Consider the following 24,226-nt stretch of genomic DNA (forward strand, 5'->3'; position numbering starts at 1 on the left):
GCACTCTTGTAGAAAGACGCCTGCACATTGGATATGCTCTCCCTGAGCTTTTGGTCCTTGCATTCCAAGTTGAATGCAAACATGTTTGTCAGAACAACGTGTCTGCTCCACGTCGTGGTATCGTTATCCAGACTGGTTCGCTGCATGGAAAGTGAACTTTGCTTCCCGTTCATCCTGGACACGCAACAGCAGTATAATGACAACGACGTGGATGCGCTCCACGGCAAATGTGTGCTAAGAATTCAAGCTTTCCACCAGGAATTAGTGGTGGATTTACGGCAAGATTCCAACTTCATTGGCCCATATGTGTCCAGCCAAGACGCACCGTGGCTCTCCGGTACGGACGTCACTATTGAGCTGAGTCGCTGTTTTTACTCTGGTTATGTGAACGCTGACCGTTTTTCGTATGCAGCCTTAAGCCTCTGCAAGGGCGTGCAAGGTGCATTTGGCTACCAAGGCTGGGAGTATTTTATCAGCCCGGTGCGTAACGCCACCTCGAGCGCAAGCGGTGCGCACGTCATCCGGCGCAGAAACAGCGGCAACCTGAAGCCGAATTCCACTTCCAGGTGCTCAGTCAACAGTGACATAAGTCATCACGTCGCGCACATGTTGGGGAAATACAAGACCGTTGACGATAACAACAAAGCGACTGAAACCATGCTGAGGGGCACGGGGAGAAGCAAACGCTTTGCGTCGGTTCCCAGGTACGTGGAGACGCTGGTGGTGGCGGACCAGACCATGGCTGAGTTCCACGGAAACGACCTCAAACATTACCTCTTGACACTCATGTCAGTGGCGGCCAGGCTCTACAAACATCCGAGTATCCTCAACTCCATCAACATAGTTGTCGTGAAGATTTTGGTGATATCCGATGTGGATAAAGGACCCAAAGTGTCCGGGAACGCAGCTCTGACGCTCCGGAATTTTTGCACTTGGCAAAAAAAGATGAACAAGAACAGCGACAAGCATGCAGAATATTGGGACACAGCGATCCTCTTCACAAGACAGGTAAAAGTGATTACATGGAGGTGGGCTACATCTCAATAAATTGCACTTATATGTCAAAAAAAAAAAAAAAAAATCTTGTTTGCAACAGCTTGTATCTTGAAAATTTTCTCTGTCAAGGCACTTGCACCTCAAGGCACCTCTGTAATTGTACCTTCTGCCATCTAGTGGAGGCAAATTTAATTGTTCTGCCTGTTAAAATACATGACTGGCATTGCTGATAAAAGTAAATAAGTAATTTGTCCAAGTCCGTAAAGCAATGCACACAATACATGGCTAGATTTGTTTGGTGTTGATGTGAAAGCCTTGACCTCAATTTCACCAGATCTTTGAGCCAACATGCCCTCACAATATAACTTTGAAGCTGGTTTGGGGGCCAGAATTAGGAATACAACATGACACATGATCTACAAATGCACCTGTAACTTCACCAAGGCAGAGCATCAGCACCTTCTGGGGTGCCCCCGTTGGCAGTTTCTCATAGCCGTTCCCATTTCTCCTGCTCCAGCTGCGTTCCCTCCTCCCCAACTTGCCTGCTCCTGATTAAACAGGGACCTAAAGGGGAAAAAAAGGAGGAGGAGGAGGTATAATGTAGGTTGTTCACATTTGTTATGTCACATGGAGTTTATGTGTCACCTGCTCAATCCTAGTTAGAAACCTCCACTTCCTCACAGCTGTAGTCTGACCACATCATGTAAGCGCATCCGTATTCATTGACTTCATACTTCCTGTCTGCTTAAAGAGTTGAACTGCTCGCTGTGTGCATTTTTCATCACAATACTTTAGGTACCATCGGTCTCACTTCCGCCAAATAGCAAAAGGCCAGTTGGCTTTTGAGGCATGGAAAGACTGACATGTTTCTTCTCAAATATAACTTGCAAATTGTATTTACGTTGCGGCAATACACCAAAAAGGAAAAATGAGATGACAGATGTGGGAAGTAGGTCATTGCGGAGAATCAACCCTTAGCCCCCTTTTTGATTCTTGCCTCTATTTTCTTTTCTCACTAATGACCAAACCATCTCATGAACACATCTGGAGTTAATTTGCACCGCCGAATAATTTTGGTTTAGTTCTTTATTTGCAAAAATTTAGTTCGAGCATGAAATGTCATGAAGGTGTACATAAGCTATGTATGCAACAGCTGCCCGAGCCTTTTTTTTTTTTTCTTCTTTTTCTTCAGAGAGTGTATGCAAAGCAAGAAGGAGTAGGCAGCCGGGCGGTACTGTGTGGTTAACGTTGTCGACTTGTCCTGTGATTAGGAGGCTCAGTCGAGTGCTCCGAATGGATCCTCGCTAAGATTAGACTTTGGACTAGTGTGGTGACAGAAAAAGGCCATTTGGAAAGTGCTCTTGCAAGAAAATGCAATGATTGGAGACCAGTGCCATGACGTCACATGGGACCATGTGCTCCAGACGCTAGTCAGCCTCATTTAACAGCGGAGGGAGAGAGAAAGTTTGCTCTTGTGACAGGACAAGAAACAAATATTGAGGGAAACAGACGGGGTTTAAACAAACCGTCTTGAGTAGAAAAACAGCTTTGGGATTGCAAACAAACAATCTGTTGTAAATATCTACCAAACTTTTGGGCCAGTTCGCTTGTTGCCAGGGAATTTTCCATCAATCATATGGACGATTGACAAAAGTCTCGAGACACATTTCTTAATCAATAACAATGAAGGGTTCTTTCACAGAGTTTTGTGTGGAATAATTTAATTTCTGGATTGAAGTAGAACAGAGATTCCGAGCCAGGCCCCCTCTCGGGTCCAACGTTAGTCACCCCTGACCTCAGACATCTGGATGAATGGACAAAAATTTCCAGAGACACATTCTGAAATCTTGTAGAAAGCCTTCCCAGAAAAGTGCAAACTGCTGTAACTGCAAAGGGGCCCGACCATCTCCATACTTTTTGCTCCTATTTTCCAAGGAGTCCCAATAATGACGCTAAGTGCAAAAAACAGGACCCATACTGGGGAAAAAAATAATTTGAATAATATTTTTCAGTTATTTGAATGTTTGTTTGTCCAGGACTTGTGTGGGGCTTCCACATGCGACACCCTTGGAATGGCCGACGTCGGCACCATGTGCGACCCAAAGAGGAGCTGCTCCGTGATCGAAGATGACGGTTTGCCTTCGGCTTTCACCACAGCTCATGAGCTCGGTGAGCCATACCAGCTTTATGAATCACACATTAGCCAGCGTGCCACCAGGGAATTGGGGCTTGCTGGAAAAAAAAAACAACCATCATCACCACTGAAAACTGTATCATTTGACAATCAGGGCTGGACTGGCCATTTGGAATACAGGACAGATGCCCGCCGGGCTTAAGTCAAAATGCCAGAGCCAATTATTGGTGCCAGTCCAAGCACACATAAACTGGCAAAATAAGCAAAGTCAAAGACATGCGTCATCCGGTTCCCTCTCTGCAGGACACGTCTTCAACATGCCCCATGACAACGTGAAGGCCTGTGAGGACGTGTTTGGCAAGCTGCAGGACAACCACATGATGTCTCCCACGCTCATTCAGATCAATCGCACCAGCCCGTGGTCGCCCTGCAGTGCTGCCATCATCACCGAGTTTCTGGACAGTGGACACGGTGAGTTTCTATGTGCAACGCTCTCCAAAAACTTTGGATTGATGTGAAACCAAAAGTGGAAATGATCACAAGCTGTTTTAATGGGCCTTCAGGCAGTGAAATATTTCAATGATGATCACATTCATAAAACACATGTTCCTTACGAATGACTATCCTGTTCACAGTAGCATTGCCAGTGAAGGACATTTGCAGTTTTTTTTTTTTCTCCTCATCTGTACAATCATTTCAGTTAAATGCACGGCTTAGTGTTTGCATTCAAGCATTCTTTCGAAGAGCAAAAATGGACCCAGACTGTTCTCCAACATCCCAGACCACAGAGCTCGGCCTCGGAGTGATGCTAAAGCTTTATTTTAAAAACTGCTCCACATCTGTCCCAAATTAGTGGCTTTGTTTGGAGGAGCGTCACCACAGTGCTTTGGAGAGCGCAGCTTTAACCAGCCTGTGTTTCCCATACAGGTTGAGTAGACACTTTTGATTCATGCTCTGACAAATGGGGAGCAAGAACCAGTCAGGATTGCATTGGGTTTTTTCAGAATGACCCTTTTCTTCACATTTTTGACACTAAGTCTAATAATGTTGTAACACGGCTTCTTGGTGCCATCGCTCATAAATCTTGACTGACAGAGCAGCCTGGAGATTGAAGACGTGCCGCGGCTCGTTTGAGACAGTTTACACATGCCGTGCTGCGGCCACGATTATTTTCAGGATAACCTCAAACATTGTTTTGGGCAATGCGCTTTGGAAATCCATGAAAACGTTTTTTCAAATGATCTAAATTTGCAGTGTAATAGGAGGAAGCAATTTAACACTCGCTGCTCCATTTGTGGCCTTTTCAAAAGGACAATTTCCCCGCTAACATCCTAAGCTATACAATTTGATGCATTTTGGTAAATTCCTCCCGCAGGCAGGAGTGATTAAAAACCTTCTACAGGAATCTCTTTTCGATTGATAATAACCTTTAATTTTTTCCAAACACCTGCTGGTCCAACTCTTCCTATTATTATCCAGTTCCTGGAAAGGTGCCTGAGTGTCCTTTCTTGAAACTGCAGCTCAGCTTAATTTGACTTGTATCACTAAATGGAACATTTAAAGCTATTAAAAACCAATCGGAAAGTTTGGGAAGTATACTTACACTGTAATTAATTTAATTTCAGCGTGAGGGGAGAAATTTCCGTCAAGAGCTTACAGATGAAGGGATCGGGGCGGGGTTTTGTGTGGTATTCCTCATAGTACATTGCTGCAAGCCACCCACCACCAATTTATGATTGGTCTCGAGTAACTTCTCACGGGATTGTGTCCATTTGGTGGAAGAAAACGTTTGTTGTTCAAGACAAGAACTGATGATGGGAATCTTTTCCAGGGGAGTGTTTGTTGGACCAGCCCCAGAAACCATTAGGCCTCCCCAACGTGCTTCCCGGAGCATCGTACCTCCTGGAGCGTCAGTGCGAGCTTGCCTTTGGCGAGGGATCCAAGCCCTGTCCCTTCATGCAGCCGCCGTGCGTCCGCCTATGGTGCACAGGCAAGTCCAATGGCCAGTTGGTGTGCATGACTCGCCACTTCCCCTGGGCGGATGGCACCCACTGCGGAGAGGGCAAAGTTTGTGACCGAGGCATCTGCTCTCCCATAGAAGAGCAAACTTTAAAGGTAAGGGTTAAGAAACTTCAGGACTGACTCAGACAAACAAATTCCAATGTGTGTATTTTCTAGGTGGATGGGCGATGGGGCAAGTGGGGTACGTTTGGTTCCTGCTCACGCACGTGTGGAGGTGGCGTCCAATTGGCCAAAAGGGAGTGCAACAACCCACTTCCCTCAAATGGGGGCAAGTACTGCCAAGGGGTTCGGGTCAAGTACCGCTCCTGCAGCCTGAACCACTGCCCTGCTACAGGTTTCAACTGCTCAAAAACTACATCAGGTTTCCTCCTTAAGATGGTTCCAGTTCCTCATCTTGTTTGCACCATCTTACGTCTCTGTGCAGGCAAGACTTACCGCGAAGAGCAGTGTGAATCCAGAGGCCGCAGTTTCAGCAGCAATCATATTGCCCCTTCTGTGGTGTGGGTGCCCAAGTATTCTGGAGTGAGTGTCGAAGACAGGTGTAAACTCATCTGCAGGGCCAATGGAACCGGCTACTTCTACGCTATGGCACAGAAGGTAAGAAGCTATATGTTCATTACAAGGAAGGAAGGAATGTCACACACACACCACAATAAATGTGTCTCCCTTCAAACGTACTTCTTCGGGCGGCAAGAGGCTCTGCAAAGCAAAACAAAACAAAACAAAACAAAACAAAACAAAACAAAACAAAAATGTAAGAACTGGAGGTGGTTAAATGTGGAAAAGAATCCTGGAAAAAAAATCTGAAAATAACAAAACAAAATCTGACAATAACAAAAAAAAACTACTAATATTTGGCCTGGTATCTGGGGCAAGCATATTTCAAGGGAGGCCCCGTCCATCACTGCCAGTGTTTATAGTATGATTCCAACTTGTTTCATAAATCCAACCCCCCAAAAATGACAATTCATTCTTTTAGACATTTAGACAAGATTTTGAATTCTCATGAATTCATCCTATCCAATCAGATCAACAGGCATCTAAGATTGACGAGCAGCCAGTGTCTCTTGCTGGGACCAGATGGGAGGGAAGTGAAAACCATAAGAATCTTAAACCAGGACATGCCACACATTGCTCCAACACAGTAGTCGTAACCACATTATCGAATCTCTACACTTACATGCCAAACCTACCAGTTAACAGCTGTGTTATTTTCTTTTCCTTGCACTATTACATTTCAAATGGTTTCCTTTTTTTGCTTTATTGAATGTTGAATGTCTTTTTAGGGCCTTCTCCCTTTTAGTCTGTTTTTCTCTTTACTGAAAAGATTTTCACGATTACATTACATTATCTAATGGCAAGCTGTCATCCCTTTCAACTTTGGTTTTTAGGGATTTACATTTCCACTTTTTCAAATAGGATTGTCAAAACTCACGAGTGTATATTTCTTTTCATCACTCCACACGCATCGGGATAAGTATAAGGATGTGAACAATGTGGCCGAAAATGATTTCATTTGTGAGCAATGTGAATTCATGTGAGCCTCTGAGGGAAAACAGCAATGCATGGGACGATGGAGAGGAATGGAGGGGGGTTTATCTCCCTGAGATAATATGGGTGTGGAGTGAGTGTGAGCAGCCGTGAGAGAAAGTTCACACTACATCATACTGAGTTAAGAGGACATGAACACTCAGGGGACATGTAGCACTCAATCATAGAGCAGCTGCATGCTTGTTCGAAACATCTGAACCGAATATCATTTTACGCCACATCCTGTTCCACGACTTCGTGGAAATACACTCATCTCGGCTTTTAGAAATGATTGCCATATAATAATAACACCTAAAAATATCATCACGCCACGTACAAAGTGAAATAGCGCATTTTGGGGGCTGTGTTTAATGAGCGGTCTCATCTAACTTGCACACCACAGGTTGTGGATGGAACCCCGTGTTCCCCGGACTCTACGGGAGTGTGCGTCCAAGGAAAATGCATTAAGGCCGGGTGTGATGGAAAAATTGGATCAACTAAGAAGTTTAACAAATGTGGAATCTGCGGCGGTGACAACAAGAATTGCAAGAAGTTCTCAGGACTCTTCACCAAGCCTATGTGAGTACAGTAATCCCTCAGTTGGACAAATTTGCCTATTGGGTGGGTGGGCCAATGGGGGTCTATAGAACATATGTGTTCAGAATGATCTTTTTAGCTCCATGCATACTGTAGAAGCCCATAAAAAAAGATTGTTGAGAAATCTGCAAGATAACTTTGTCTGTGTGGTGTTATGCAGGCATGGCTACAACTTTGTGGTGATGTTGCCAGTGGGCGCAACCAACATCGACATCCGTCAACGCGGCTACCAAGGAATGTTGGGTGACGACAACTACTTGGCGGTGAAGAACAGCGAGGGTCACTATCTTCTGAATGGTGACTACGTAGTGTCAGCCGGCGAGAGGGACATCATTGTTAAGGGCACTTTGCTGCGCTACAGCGGCACCACCGGCCTCTCGGAGACCCTCCAGTCTGTAAATCCCCTGAGGGAGACACTCACTGTGGAAGTGTTGTGTGCGGGCAATTTAACGCCCCCTCGCATACGCTACTCTTTCTACATAGCCCGGCAGAGCGACAAAGAGGACAAGACTCAGAAGAAGGAGGAGCGAGTGAAATCCCACAACAGCGTTCTGGCTGATGACAGCGTGAAGGAGACTCTAAAGAAAGCTTACAGCAAAGAGGAGCCCCTCCTGGTGAAATGGACAGTGGCAAACTGGGACGAGTGCTCGGTGAGCTGCGGAAACGGTTTCCAGAGGCGGATGGTGCAATGCTTGAGGACGGACGGCAAGCCGGGAATGAACTGTGATCCTTCCAAAAGACCCTCGGCCACCAGAGCCTGCGGAGACCCGTGTCCAGGGTGGTACGCCGGCCAGTGGTCTTCGTGCTCCGTAACTTGCGGGAAAGGCTTTAAGAGACGACCACTGCACTGCAAAGCCCAAGCGGGACACTTGCTTCCCAGGGACCACTGCAGTGGCTTACGTAAACCACAGGAGCTGGACTTCTGTAAACTCAAGCCTTGCTAGGGACTTGAAAAGCTTGAGTATGACTGAACTTGATTCAATAGCTCTTTTCCGCACACTCTCTCCTGCATCACGAGACACTTGCACAGAAGAGCCCAAATAGATGGTATCATGCATTTCCCCCACCATTTAAAGCAAAACCACCTGAATCCTCTTCTGACAGCACAATCACATTGTACAAAGTTACTATGAAGCTAACTATAAAAGGTTCTATTATTGTAGAGTTCAATTATTTAAGAGTTGACATATGTTAGTAAGCAATTTATCTTACGTATGAGTTTGAAACCCATTTAGTGTCACATTTAAAAAAAAAAAGGTCTTTTTAAGACAATTGTGTAGCCTGCCAGGTGCATGAAAACAATGACAACAAAAAACATTTTCATTTTCCAAATGAATCCTTTATAACAAATCACAATCGGATGTCTTTCTTCCTTTTCTAATCGGTAAGGGAGCTGTATTAATTAAATGACGCCACTTTTTCCACCCTGTCAGGGAAAGCCACAAACAATACTAAATACCTGCGCTGTAGAAATACTTTTTTTCTCCAATTTCGTCACCGCCAGTCACTGCCAAAGAGACCACACCACTTTCTGTGCACTCACAGTTAAATCCTGTCAATCGATTATATTCTTGTTATATTTGTGAAAAGGGCCCACTATGTCTTATACAACATCCTGCCACAGGATGGATACTTTTATAGTCAGACTTTGATTTTCTATTTTTTATTCTTAATTTAGTAACTTTTGCACTTTGTACAGCAAAAGAAACAGATGACTTATATGGGCTGTACTGTATACTATGTATACATTTATTCAGCTCTGTGCAAAATTTCATGTAAATACTTTAAAATCCTTTTCCCTTTTTTTACACACAACTGAAATGTCTGAATATATTTATTCCAAATAAAGCCTTGAATCAAAAGTTTAAAAGTTTTCCATGTTTATTTACATGATTCATTACGCTGGTTGTGTAAACCAGTTAAAGATGAATGAGAAATTCTAAAAGTGTCATTTCTCACAGATGCTCTTATTCAGCCTCTCAGGGTGTTTTTTTCCCCTTAAATAACATTTTTGAGAGAAGTGTAGATACATCACGATAAAGGCTCAATAGTCTGACCTACATAAGAGCAGATGAAGGAGAACCTGGAGGGCAGCCAATGGACATATTTGTTTGTTCCCCCAAAAGTCTCTTGCCCGACTGAGTTCACGCTCAGATCTTGCTGCAGGTTTGATGACATTCATTTTATAAGACAACATACCAAAAAAAAAAAAAAAAAGTCAAATACTCCCAGCAAAGTTTTGAATTTGGAACTGTGTAAACCTCTAATTACAATGAGAACCAATAGTCAAGTTTACAATACACTCACTAGAAATCTACACTTGTACGTTGTAATGCCATGACATTCTGTTGACCCAAAGAAATTCAAAAATAATTCTTCCACATAGGTAGAAAATTACAAAACAGAGAAACTGGCACATGGAAGACTGGTATTGTTTTAATTCACTTCAATGTGGTCACTATAGCTTTTTTCCTGAGCAGACTGATCCTTGTAAACATCAAACTCATACGAACCAGGTGAAGATGAACACTTCTAAGAGCTTCTAATTAGACTGAGAGAACAAAACCATGACATAACAGATGTGGCGTCTGCCTGCCTGTTGTCTGTCTGTGTGATCAGCAGCAGATGTGCCTTTGCAGATAGCGTTGATCGGAATGCTCGGCTGACCGCAGTCACCATCTCAATGAGTTGCTTTGTGGTGTGACGGTAAGTGATTTCATGGAAACCTCCACTCAGGAGCATCACCGCTGATGTGTTGACTTCAGCATTATTTCCACAAACAATAGAAGTGACACATTCACAGTTGACCTCCATGTAGTGCCAACTATTCAAATGATTCAATCACCAGTGGCAGAGTTGGGGCGGAAAAAAAATCCTTTGTCATGTCAATCGCAGTTTAACCTCACAGTTGATCTTAACCAAGTTGCCTTGGCATTTTTTACCATAGCATTTGGGAGAAGCAACGAATAATATTGCACGATTCATTACCATATGTCTTTTGTCATCTCTTAATCTTTATCCTAAAAAAATACAATAAAGCAGCACTCTGAAAAAAATTAAACAACAAAAAAAAAAACACACCTGTCTCGTCGTGATCAGTGTAAAAGTTAATATTTCAAATCTATTCACCGTTCAGCTCGTGTCACAAAACTTCAGTCTATGTGAAACTGTCCCTAATATGAACTTAATAAGGTTAAAGATGTATAGCAACTCAAATCACCCATCAAAGGCAACAATCTAAGACAGCGGTTACTGTATTTTTCGGAGATAAAAAGAACAACAGTTCCAGATGTTTGCGTTTGAGAAAAATACTGACTGGATGTCATCCAAATCATTTTTACAGAAAGGCAATAATAAGTCACAATGAAAGGTTCCTAATCAAAAACAGCAAGTCAACGGCATATGAAACCATTCCATGTGTCAGCTGATATTTTGATCTGCTTAAGTGCATGTTACACCGTTTATTCATAGCTCACATTAAAGCACATCATACAGCAGAAGAAAAACTCAATCTGACAAGCAATGTTGTGATTTTAAGGAGGGTTTTGACAAATGACGTACAAGTAGAACTACAGTACTAAAAAGAAGGACATGATGCTCTGTCGATGTTTGAACTCAAAGCTGTCCTCACAGGTGGGGCCATGACCACCTATAAAGTTCATTTTTTATTTTATTTAAACATCGAAGCGTGCTCCCATGCCTTCATGTGCTAAATTTGAAGTCTGTTTGAACACTTCCCTTTTATCATTCACAACACAAGTGTAAAAAAAAAATAGACGAATGAAAAATCCCACAAACCGTTTTGCTGTGATTATAATCAAAAGACGAGACCTCGAGATGACTGCTTTCTCATAATCTCACTCATTAATGTTTTGGGTGGGCCGGTGTCTGCAGATTCTTTTTTTTAATCCCGCTTTGGATTTTCCAAAATGAGCCTGAGAATAGTCAAGAGCTAGTTTTCTTTTATGATATTTAGTCGGATTTTATAGAAAAAAAAGTAGTACAAATAACAGCAGGAGGTTATGTCATTTGTCATTTTCTACTTAGTTACTTAGTTGGTTGGTACCCAGGAAAGAATATGCCGTAACCATTCATTTCAGTCTGCTCATCTTGAGGCTGAGATGGAACTTTGGTAGAATCACATTGCTTTGAGCTGCTACTTTTATACCTACAGTATTATAATCCAAGAATTTATGAGGCCCATTCTGACCTTGAGTGCCATTCAAGTTCAATAATGTATTATTTGAAAATAATTTGACCTAAATTCTTAACTGCTTTGAATTCTGAGGGAAAACATACAGTCAGCATTTTATGCAACGTGATGTTCATTCCGCTTGAAAAATAGCTCAGTTCAAACGTAATCTAAAACATCACTTGCGGCCGCCGGCAAAATTCTCATGAAAATTTATTTTCAAGAAGCACATCTGAGGAGGCAGACGTGCAAAACGTGATTGTGGAAGTAATACGGAGCAAACGTTTTTGCACTGTCGTAAGATGCTGTCTGACAGATGCTGCTAATTTCCACAGGCGTTTCGAGGGCAAATAGATCTTTTTCCTCCAACGTGACGTCAAAGTTCCTGGCAGAGTCAAATAATCTGCTCAGTTTCAAAACGCCACCTATGCCTTTAAAAATTGGCCCAGCAAAATCTTGCTGCTTGAGATTAGAACGCATTTGGATTTTGGCCACATGGCTCTGTTTCTCAACAGAGTGAGTTCATGTCTTATAGGTCAAGCACCTTAAAACGGAGCAGTGGGACGATGAAGTCATTTGCTGATGCTTTTGACTGAAACGTTTTGACTGTACAGTCACACTAAAGCCATTCGATTGTACTGGATTAATTGATGAACCGAGACAATGCGGTGCTCCAAACACAACTTTGCAGTGCCTACGCAGGCAGACCTCCAATTATAAATTGTGATTTATCAACAAGAGCAAAGGAAGGTATGATCCCACCCATTTAAACCTACTGGAAAATGCATCTAATCTGGTCTTGTTCAAGGCTCTTTGAAAGGTCACACACACTTCACGACGTGCTACGCTCTGTTTCAACGGGTACATCACGCTCAAATGAGAAACAAAGCACTGATGTTACGTTCATCGAATTCAGTACAAATAATTGCATACATTTGCTATCTCGCCTTTCAGGTGATTTGATTGACCTCTTGACCACATGATGAGGCTGCAATTATGCAAACCGATACGACACAAAAAATACAATCAAACAGCACGCAGCTGGAGACAACAACATTAAGCTCACAACAGAAGAAACTTGAAACAAAGCTAACGAAAATACATCATACGCATACGAATGCTGATTAATACATGTATTTACAGATTGCTAAAGACACTTTTGGGTTGTTGAACCATGCAGGTTCTAACCAACCAATCAGATGACGGAAAAATGCTGATGTTATTGTTGGCCCAGTGAGGCTGATTCCAAAAGCCCTGGACAGATTAGATAGAAATGGCAGCACAGAGAGGAGGCCGGAATCTGATTGGACAAAAGAAACAAAAAAAATCTAATATCCACATACACATACTGAAAGGAGTACAGCCAAGAAAAACTTTGATACAATGAGTAGAATAAACTGTTGGGATTAAATGAATACTACATGCAGCCAATATTTGAAGGTATGTTGGTAATGTAGGTCAGAAGGTGGAATGTGAAGAAAAGACTTTTAGCTATAGTAGCAGCTTGCACTCTTCTGGGAAGACTCTGTGTTACTGATAGAGGACGTGATAGCTCATGACCCCTGATTGAGTTCAATGGGTCACTCATGATCATAAGCAAGTTCTTCCATATTAAATCCAGCCATGCCTTTATGGACCAACAACAAAAATGAGACTTTCGAAAGTTATTCCCACCAATTTGGAAGCATACAATTGATTAATCGTTAATATTAACAGAGGAACGACAAGGTCTTTTCAAGAAATGTGTCTGGATATTTTTGTCGCTACGGTGTTTGGCCAACATGGCCTCTAACGAAAACATGAAGAGGTTTTCATCAGGTCACCCTGCTGAGAAGCAAGGGAGAAGAGTGAAACGGAGCAAAGCAAAAGCAAAGTGGATGCAAAAAGCTCTCAAAACAATGTGAAACAAAAGTGGAGCCCAATGCTTCCTGTTGGCGTCCAAATGTCAGCATGGGGGGAACTGGAATTCACATCACAAAAGGAGCAGCGGTCATTAATCGTGCTTGTGGATACATTTGAAAATATCTCTCTCAAGTTTTGCCAAAGTGTACGACCGGTGTCTTCCTGTTTCTAATTTCTTGCTTCGATTCAGCGTATATTGAGTCATAGTATTGTCACAAAGCATCACAACTATACTTTCCTGTCTACCGCTTCCAATGAAGATGAAAACATTCCGTTGAAAAACCGATCACTTGATGCAATTATTCAAATTGGATATTAGACATTTTCTTTTCCATTGCCAAAGTGGAAATACGTGTTGAGGAAAGCAAAGCAGACAGCGAGCTTGATAAATGATTCTCAGGTGTCTGTGGGTGCTTTAAGGCTGTATCTCCCTTGGAATATGTCGTCCCTGGGGTCCGCCTCCGATTGTGAAACTCCAAAACTGTCACGAGTAATGATTGAGACGACCCCGATGAATAATGTCTGTTTTTCTAAATGGGACCGACAACAGCGCCATGGCTCACGGCCAGAGGTGCTCGGGGCAAAAAGCAAAGAAGCAACAACGGCCCATTTCTGTGAAAAGGAATTTCCAACAAGACATGTATTTGTCATGTATTTAAGAGTAGACTTTAAGTTCCTGGAGAGAAGCGATAAGATTTCCTATTTCCTCTCAGCATTCTAAAAATGCGGGATCCCTTTCAGAAAAGAATGAAAATAAGAGAAGCTGACATGCGATGGTGGTCCTGACCAAGACTAACAATAAATGATCATAAATGACAGGATTGGAATGAAGTAAATTTCTGTGGTATCCAAACCATGTATATGAAACAAAAAGTTGAATGACAACAGGGAACATTTTGGTTTATAGATGTGTGACAGTTGGAAAACAGAAACTGTAGAAAAGTTATAATGCTGGTGTCACAGTTTGAATCCACCCCAAAAAAAATCTATACTATTAATCTTAGCAGTGTGTTCAAGTGTGGTTCCACTTTGAAGAGGAAAGAAATCTGCACATCCTGACAGTAAATGCTCTCAAGATGCTCACATAACAACAATGGAGCGATTTACCACTCAGCACTTTCAGAACCTACCGACTGATTTTTGTTCATTTGTCAGACTCTCCCGCACGCTGATGAGGATGCCGTGCCGTCGATGGAGGTTACGAGAAGGCAGCCGGCTGCCGCTAGGCCTTTTGCAAAAAGCGCTTGGGCTGCCAAATGTAAAGATTGAGAGTGTAACTCATCTGTCTGCTTTACAGATGGCCGCGCTTCAACCTGAGCTGACCTCCTTTGGCTTCACAAATGTAACCTAAATGAGTGCATACATAAAGAAAATGACTTTGACAAGAACAAAAAAGTATGTTGCTCACCAAATTGAGAGCCAATCAAAACTGAGGATTTAATTTTTTGGCCATGCATTCAGAATAAGAAAATATTTAACAATATATATATATATATATAAAACAACAACAACAACAACAAGAAACCAGATGTTGCCAGTTGGCGGGAGAACATCCTCACCATACGACGTATCATCATATTCATTGTTTCAATTTATTTAGTTTTGAACTTTTCAATTGCCCTTTACGGTCCTCAAAAAGACGTGTTTAATACGCTAACATCTGCTCATTAGCACAAATGAGGCATTGGTGTTAAGGTTTCGGCTATGTGGTCATAAAGCCAAGTCTAGCGCTGATAATTGCACAAAAATAAACATCAATAAAGTTTATCGAATGCATGGAAACATGTTTCATTTCAGAAAAAACATATTGTTTTGGAAGAGTTCCCCCCACTCCCATTCTTATGGCTCTTATGCTGCAAGTATTTCCATTCCCCTGAGGCAACATTGTTTACTGATGAAAAACTGCTGCTTCTTCAACATAGCAAGAAAAGTCCTCGCCCACAAATCACCTCTGATGACTCACAGGATGGGGGAAGGGGCGGGGAGTCGGGGGGGGGGGGGGTCTTTGCATTGGTGCCTGGAACATCCGTCAAAAGATGTTACTTGTAGACATCCTAAATGACACGGGACGACACTTTGTTTTTGTTGTCGTCACAGCTCAAGGCATTTTGCGCCACCCTGCTTATTTTGACCTTCACTCCGGGACGCCTAATTACTATGATGGACTTCAATTTGATCCAGAGTCACAATATGACACTTTCTCTTTGCTTTGAACCAAAATAGATGACATCTTTGTTTTGTTTTCAGTCCCAGTACAGGCAGCTATTAACAAGAGACAGCCTTTGTGTGCAAGGATCTAGCACATTATGACTGACAGAAACAAGAGCGTCACATTGTTTTGGTTGAGGCTAAGGTGGGTGAAGACCCCCCCCCCCACCTCCTTTTTTTTTTTTTTTTGGAACCCGCACCAATTTGAGCTGAAGTCTGCTTTACGTCCCTGCATGAATATGTCTACTTTGTAAACATGCTCTCTCTTTTTGGTGACCCCGCTTGCTCAAACCACAATCAAAGAAGGTCTGATTTCTATCAATATTGATCAACCCAGGACGGCTGTGACCAATCAATTTCTGCGCACATTTGTCTTTCAAAACATTTCAGATAGAAAGCACACAACCTTTTCACCCCTTTAAAAGAGCACCTCTCGAAGCATTCCACTTCTGATTCAGTCTTCAAACATGGTGAAAACTGCTGAAATGATTTATTTGTAAAATGGACCAAGGAGGAAACAATATATTTCACCCCACCATTTGTTGTTGTTTTTTGTTAACACTGTCCAAAATGTGTGTGTCATGCACAAATCATAAGAATAAAAACTATTTCTAAGTGTCCTCAAGAGGGTGTTAGTTTGTACTCACTTTCTTTGCAGTTCTTTGCTTCTGCACGTAAAGTGTTTGGTTGTCATTAATGACAAAAAAAAAAAATCGATTGTAGAAAAAAAAACACGCATTCTTATCAAGTTAATACAACAGAACCAACATTTTTGAGCTGTGTCTGAAAAGTTCCAGAACTGTCATATTGCTTTTTAGTGATGAATATTCAGTGAGATTGCAAAGATAATCTTTGTCAGCTTTTATTTGAGCTGATATTGCATACACGTATGTTCTCATGAAAAGGGAAGAAAAGAAAGGAAAAGCCGCAAATCTGTCTGTGTTAGTCTGGCAACAAAGCAGTGAGTAACATGCTTCAAGGCGAGCTGTTTAGTCTCACAGGAGAAGGTATTCTCCAAAGGGGCCAAATTATGAAATGATTACAAAACTAAATCACTGAATTGCCTTATCAGCGCTGTCAAAAATAATAATTGATTTTTATTGGCATCGAATGAGAGTCTAAAGCCAAATGCCGATTGCAAAACTGTTCATAAGATTATTTATTGCCGTTAACAGATTGTGTGAGACGTTGAGACTGTCATTGGAAATTCCTTATGGTTTGGAGCTGCTTTTTTTCCCCCCGAATATTTTGTCTCGATAAATTCCTCTGGGGGGGAAGGGGTCTGATGGTAAAAAACAAACAACGGTGGAGGTCTTTCGATATGTGCTGCTTTGTTTCAAAGTATTAAGTATGATTGATGTTGGTGTTGTAACTTGGGGGAGTGGGAATGGTCCCTGGAGTCAAGGTCTTGACACAGTGAGCTTTTTTTTTTTTTGTGGATGGGGGGGGGGAGACTAAACGCCTTGGAAGACTTTGAATTCTGACAACAACATTCCAGCTACAAGGTCTGGCTTGCCATAAACGACCAGCTTGAGCCAAAGTGGCCAATAGTTTCAGGGCATCAGCACAAAAAAAATGTTTATCATCATGTGGTAGGTGTAATAAAGACGGTTGGCAGTGTTTGCAATGTTACACAATAATTAATTCTCTCAACAAATCTTTTGTATTTGGTGAATTCATTCCTCTTTCATGTTTTTTAATGATTGCTTTTGACACCAGTCGGCCACAACAATGACGTATGACGTTCGCTTGCATTTCTACACCTTTTCTTACTTGTTTAAAATAGAATTGTCTTTTTCATATTCAGGCACAAGACATCTCTTTGACTGTTTCACCCTCCTGGTAAGCTAAAACAAGAGCACGTGTAAGTTTTGTGTGAGCATGCGAATCCAATTTAAAGGCTCAATAATAATAGTAAAATGTTTTATTATTGTGGTTGTTATCTGCACTGGTGTGGAACTGTCAAGCAGCTGTTCCTAATAATTTTGTTCTCACTATAGCAGCACGCTAACTGAGCTAACCAGAGAATTTACACATCTCATAAGTATACTGCAGTACTGTTCTAATACATCATTGCAAACAAAAACCACAAAAAATAATAAGAATGACATATTCAGATACTTGTGTTTTAAGTCAATGTGTGTGTTTAGGTTCTTTTAAAAAGTTCAACTTTAGGGAAACAATTGACATTCCATTGTGATACATTCAATAAGTGCAATTGCACAACATTGATGATACTTTTTGTTTTTCTGTCAATGCCAGATTTTTTTCAATTCCATTGTTCCACGCATTTCCCTTTGTGAATTTGCAGATGTGCTTGACTGTACAACTCTTATCAGATTTCTTTGACTTCACAAGTCACAATTCAAAACAGATGGCTTCTTTGAAAATCCAAATAAAAAAAGTACCTCACAGAACTTTTAATGCATGTTTGGTGAGCCATTGGAAATATTGTCATTGTACTTTTAAACGTGACCAAATATCCACACGTTAATCAAGTGCACACATGTCTGGAAGGGCAAGGAGGGGGGGTTCATATCTTTTGTGTCCTTCATTCAACGCCCATTGACCCACAGGCTATGCCTGGCTGGCTGCCGGAGGCGTCACTCTGAGTTCATACAAAGCGGATGCGAATGTCTTCATTAAAGCTGTCACAGCAGCTCGGAGGCCTTTCAGTGCTCAGCCGTCTTCGCATCATCCCAGCGCAGGTGTGGTTTGGGACTGAGCCAATGCGCCAGATTACCAGATCACATAAGTGCTGGAGTTCATGTCAACACAGGACAAGGAGTGCTTCATTCTAAGCCTTCAATTTCCATACATGAAAAAAAAACGAAAAACGGATATATTCTTATCGTGACATAAAATGGCCTAATTCCTGTTTTTAATTTTTCTATAACAGCCAGCACTAACTCAGACCGATGAATTCTAAAAGAGCACTTTGCAGCAAACGGGCCCTATAATTGCTTCTCCGGCCTGCACATGAGACTACAGAGAACATGTTACATTCCTCATTCAGTGCTACGGCGCTGTCGCCGTGTTGTGTTCGGGGCAAAACACGGTCATAGACTACAGCTTGGTAACAACATGGCCGGAAGGCTGTTTGGATGCTGGAGACTAAATTAACAATATGATATTTTATTATTTAAAACTTACGCTTCAAGTTAAACAGCATACAATACATAGTGGTGTATTGACTTTTGCAAAAATAAATCAAATAGATTTAATAAAATAAATGTTGGTGTTCATTTAAGGAAGCATCAGGTAATGAATGCACAATGACTGCATTGTCAGCAATGTTAGCTTTTACACTTGTGTTGCAATTGCGTAAAAAAGAGAAAGAAATAGAGAGAGAGAGAGAGAGAGAGAGAGAGAGAGAGAGAGAGAGAGAGAGAGAGAGAGAGAGAGAGAGAGAGAGAGAGAGAGAGAGAGAGAGAGAGAGAGAGAGAGAGAGAGAGAGAGAGAGAGAGAGAGAGAGAGAGAGAGACAGAGGAAGAAAAAGCAAATCAAAGATTAAAATGTCATCACGCTTCCTTTCAATGATGACAGGAGCGTTTCGGATGAAAGAGAGCAAACCGAAGTGGTTAAAGTGGGTAAAATAAAAATCAAATTTCTCTTGGTTCAACACAAAGCGTTCCTGGTTATTTTTACAAAAAAAAGAAAAAGTGGGTCATTTGGGAAGTGACTCATTGTGAGATGAGTCCTACAACAAAAAATCCAATGAAACCCACAATAGCAGTGAAACTAGATTTTTTTTTCTTTGACTGTTTTGGCTGATGTCTGCATATCTACAACACATAATTATCATCTTGGATCGGATCCTTTTTTTCGTGTCTGATTTTGTTTTTCAATAGGGATTGATCATTTGGAAAGGTAGCGCAAGCAAAAGCACCAAACGTATTTAGACACCTGAGCAGGATGTTTGGATGTGTGCGGCTTTACTTTTACATGGACTGAAACAAATGAGTCATAAACAGATTGATTGGGTCTTCCAATGTTAGTCTTCAGTCCGTTGAGATTAAATGGAGTCAGAGCGGGGTGGATAAGAGCGATGATGTTTTTGTACTCAATATTCTTCCTCATTGGCTTACTGTCTATTTTGGCATCAAGCCTGGAAGCCATCATCAATGTTTCAATGTCAACTACTTGTCAGAAAAAAAACAAAACAACAACCTAATCAAACGTAATCATTTCCATACAGCACGTAGTATTTCCGTCACAGCACCAAACTGTGAAAACGAGTAATATCAGTTGTAAATGATGTGCCATTGTTTTCCAGATCAAATATTTACTGTTGGTTCCTCCAAGGAACAGGTGGCTGATGTTTGTTTCATAAGGTCAGAGCTCATAACAAACTAAACATTTATCAGTTCAGACTACGCTAAGGACAACCGCTGCACTCAGTCCACTCGGCAGACGAGACTTGTTTGTTCGAAAAAGGAAAATAAGTTTGAAGGCCATGTGACTAGTGTTACTGTTAGAATAAATCAACATTTTACTATGTGTGTGCTCATGAAATGATGAAACGTTGTACAGTTGCGTGTGTGCTAGTCTGAGCTCGAAACAACAGCTTGGGTCCAGAAGGCCCTAGTGACACTCACGGTGCCAACACACCAATAACACACACTAAGCACACACGTGCACACACACAAACACAGAAACACACATGCACGTACGCACGCACGCACGCACGCACGCACACACACACACACACACACACGCTCAGCTGTGAGGACTGGCCTGACATCACCCCACCAATCTCCCTGTGACTCATTCAAAGAAAATCCTAATTTCCCTTTTTGTTCTCCAAGACTCAAATGGTCTATTACGTGTATCTTGCTGTTGCCTTCGGTCAAGTGTGGCGCAACACCAGTGTTCAAATCGGACAGCAGTCGAACATAAACATTCAAACCTTCCATCTTGAAAAATGACAAAATAGAAAATCCATCATGCATCTGCCCCAATTTAACGAACCAAGAATTAATCAATGCAGTGTGTGACAGGCGCACAACAACTACAAGCGTGAAAGTCATTAGCTCACAACACGCAAAACATTTCCACATGGAAAGACGCATTCCCACTAAATGGTACAAAATGTACATCTGGCTGTGAAGTTTCATGGTAGGGGCAGTAAACCGTAATAGCAAACGTAAAAAATCGACTCAGAACTCAGCACCACCTGTCCCCTCCCACTTCATTCTCCCAAATTAATAAATGAATGATTATGCACCACAACGGCCTGGGATGGGAAGTGCCGACACACGACGGTAACAATCGACTGACCAAAACCAGAAAACAAACAAAAAAATACTTTACTTTAGTTGGGATGGAACCACATAGTGTGGTTGCAGGTGCAGCGTTGTTACTTGTCCTATCATTAGATTTTTTTAACTTTGCACAAACCTCCAATTAACTCTAATAAAGTTACAACTTCCACCTGTGATCTGCGTGCACACTTTTTTTTTTTATTTCATGTGATGGTTTCAATGACAGTTATAGACTCTTAAGTATTTGGGAAGTTTCACTCTCCACCTCGTATTTCTCTCCAGGTGTGTAGCCACAGACTTGCCTTGAGGTGATCATTTAAAATTTTTTTAAGTGTGCACACACGTGCTTCATAATGTCTTACTATTGCACGCAAAAACCCGCGCAGAGTCGGAGAGCCCCACATGAAGAAACAACCTTCCTGCTTCTAGAACTAAAATAAATAAAATCAACCCTGAACGCTTATTTATATTAATTGACAAGGATGACATTTTTGCCATTTTTGCTATAATTGGTTTTATAAAATTTGGGGTTGTTGTTACTTTTTTAATCGTTATTGTTTTCAATCATTCAAGTTTGTATTTGACAAAAATGTCTTTCCGATTTAAATCTTAGTTTTTTTGGTTTTCGTTAACTTTAATAACCTTGGAATGCATTAATCAAATGAATGAATCAATGTTTCATTTTATTATTAAAATTTTTGCAGCAGAATTTAATTCAATGTGTTAGCTCGTGTAATTGTTTGCTGTTTGACGTTCCAATATTTTTGAGGCCAGACAGCTCAACTAAATGAAGTTTTTCAAAAGACGCAAACAAAATATGAGGGGCTGATTTTGTTGTTTTGCTTCGTAGTGAATTCTTTGACCTCTTTTTGCTGGGATTTAATCCGTGTACCCGCTGATTTAGATTATGCAATCCTGCAAGAAGAGAGCCTTAAATGTAAGACACATGGAATTGGCAAAACTACAGAGGTATTTTGTCTTCATCTGCCATGTACAAATATTGCAGTGCACATGTTAATACTTTTTGTAAGTTATCAGCATTACACAAATGTTGGAAGCGTTAGCTTTTGTTTCATCTCGATGTTGGCCAAACCAATTTTAATGCTGTGGTCTAAAATGTTTCTTAAGTGTTTCATGGTGAAAATAAGAACAATGCAAAACGTTTTTTGCACAATATTTATCAAATTAGACATTAAATCTTCACTATCATCCCGGCTGTTACGCTCTGGGCGGAGAGTGATGATCGCGTGTGGCATCGAAGCTTGCTGTACAATTCCAAAGGCATGTGCAAAACACAATCTGTGTGTGCCTTTACTTGTGCATTTATATTGCAACGCTATGAGTTGTATAGCATTACATAAGGTGTCACTCAATGTGTCAACTTGCTGTTCACATGCAATTAAAGTTTCTGGATTTTGCCCCAAGACACTGTGGAACTACCTCTGAAAGATTCAAAGATGCAAAAGACTTTTTTTTTCCATGCTAGAGAAGACATATTGTGCACTTTTGCAATTTAAAACTATTCCCAGATGTCCTCTTAAAAGATCTCTGATATCCACCCATCCTCATCCACAATGCAAATGAATGGCACAACTGGCAAATTTTGAGGAAATCTTTAGGGGGGAAAAAAAATACAAAATTTTATCTTCATTTACCGTTCTGTGTTACTCAATCTAAGCAGCAGGAACAAAAAAAAAAAAAAAAAAAAAAGGGACGCGCATGATTGCAAACTGGCTCACTCGCAGATGATGACAGCAATAAATAGCAGTAATCAACTTTTCAGTAGGTAACATCATAAAGTGACAAGTGAACTATTTCTTTTATTTGTTATGGAGTAAAACCAAGCATTGTACTCAACGACCTCAGCGTCTGTTCACAATGTTTTGGCCCAAACAGAGCTGTACGTGCAGACGGACAGATATTCACCTTCTAAATAATCCCACTAGATGACATAAACAACTTCCTGCGCAGGCAGACCAGCAGCAGCTGCAATCAGTGTAGTTAAACTAGTTAGTTTACTTAAATTGGAGTGGGAGGTAATTCTGTCAGTAATGCAAGACCATGCGTAAAAAGCAAACAGGAAGGAACATCCCCCATTCAGATACTGGACATTGCCAATCAACGACAGGGTTTGCACTCGACAAGAGAAAGAGTTCTGAAATTGGCCCATAGCAATGAGCAAACAATGCCAATGCTTTTAACACTGCAAAGGGAATGTGCTAGGAATTCCCCACTCAGGACTCCTCACTAGCTCTTGCTGATAATTGGAGGGCCCCGAGAGATGACCAATGTTGGACTGTACTCCAAGATTCTCTATAATTCTGAGTCACGTAATTACTCCCACATCAGCTCCTTGTCAGTTTGATGTAAATGGAAAGTGTGTCAATATATTGCAGTTGGCTTTGATTACAACCAAAAGTCACATAAGCTCTGACGTCTTGAAGGCAACACTTGAGTACAGCCGACAATTTATGCTTCAACCTATGCACTGGAAATAAATACTTTTTCATTGTGTACATACCAGAGCTGTCAAATTCAGGTCCAGAGAATAGAAACCTTGCCACAGTTTGGCTTTAGCTACGGGTGCATGAGCTTGTTTACCTGTCGTGTGGGAATATTTAGCTTTTACCGATGAGTTGGAACCTCGTCTGTTTTTGGCTTTATCTGCCGAGGTCTCATCTTAAAGTGGATTTTGGGTGAAAATGGAAAGACATAAGCCAAAAGCTGAATACTATATCCAAAGGTGAATTGAGAGCGCCAAGCAAATATGGAAACAATATGCAGCACGTGTTCTGTGTCAGTCCATACAAACGTCTCACTTTCATATCATTTCGCTGAAAATAAATCACTCGATCCTCCTATTTGACAACAATCTGCAGCACAATTGCCGGACATCGATGCCAGTTTTCCCTCCGAACGCAACTGCGGCCATGCGTGTCATTTCTTGGTCAGCAACTGTGTGTAAAATGTGTTGTCAATCTCTTTTGGGAGAGAGTCAGTCAAGTTGGCAGTGGGAGGCCGCACACAACATGCACACGGCAACGTGCGGGCCAGCCAGTCTATGACATAGTGTTGATGCGCTGGCTAGCAACGGAACTCAAACTAAATGTTGTTTTCAAGTATGGTTTAGACAGCTCCACGTGTCATTTTCCAACCAGGATTGATATTTTTCTAAGCAGAGGTTAAAATGAAGAATCTTCATAAAGTGGACATCATCTTGAATCTTTGGAATGGTCTCCATGTATTTGTACATCTGCCTTAATTTGAGATGTTATATCATCTGGCACAAATGAGAAGCCCTAAGGTTGTAAATGTAACATTTTCTGACTTAAAATAGATTTGTTTATCAGAAAGGTAAACCTCACATCAGACGCTAGCCTT

The 24,226-nt window shown here is 41.4% G+C and overlaps 2 protein-coding genes across 2 annotated transcripts in view; one reads left to right on the forward strand and one right to left on the reverse strand.

The window, feature by feature from the left end:
- snx19a (sorting nexin 19a) overlaps window positions 1–24,226 on the reverse strand; it is a 37,708-nt gene that overhangs the window by 1,059 nt on the left and 12,423 nt on the right. The window contains exon 12 of the transcript XR_015068728.1: window positions 1,425–1,560. The gene's annotated coding sequence lies outside the window, so the exon portion shown is untranslated. The remainder of the gene's footprint in view (window positions 1–1,424; window positions 1,561–24,226) is intronic.
- Window positions 34–9,141, forward strand: LOC147043574 (A disintegrin and metalloproteinase with thrombospondin motifs 15-like). Its single transcript, XM_085936218.1, has 8 exons — window positions 34–1,008; window positions 3,033–3,165; window positions 3,434–3,601; window positions 4,962–5,245; window positions 5,309–5,486; window positions 5,577–5,749; window positions 7,086–7,261; window positions 7,440–9,141. The coding sequence occupies exons 1-8, from the start codon at window positions 34–36 to the stop codon at window positions 8,221–8,223; spliced, it is 2,871 nt and encodes a 956-aa protein (XP_085792344.1). The 3' UTR covers window positions 8,224–9,141.

This window comes from Syngnathus leptorhynchus, chromosome 17 (assembly GCF_054491065.1).
Source record: "Syngnathus leptorhynchus isolate UIUO chromosome 17, UIUO_Slep, whole genome shotgun sequence".
Taxonomy (NCBI): Eukaryota; Metazoa; Chordata; class Actinopteri; order Syngnathiformes; family Syngnathidae; genus Syngnathus; species Syngnathus leptorhynchus.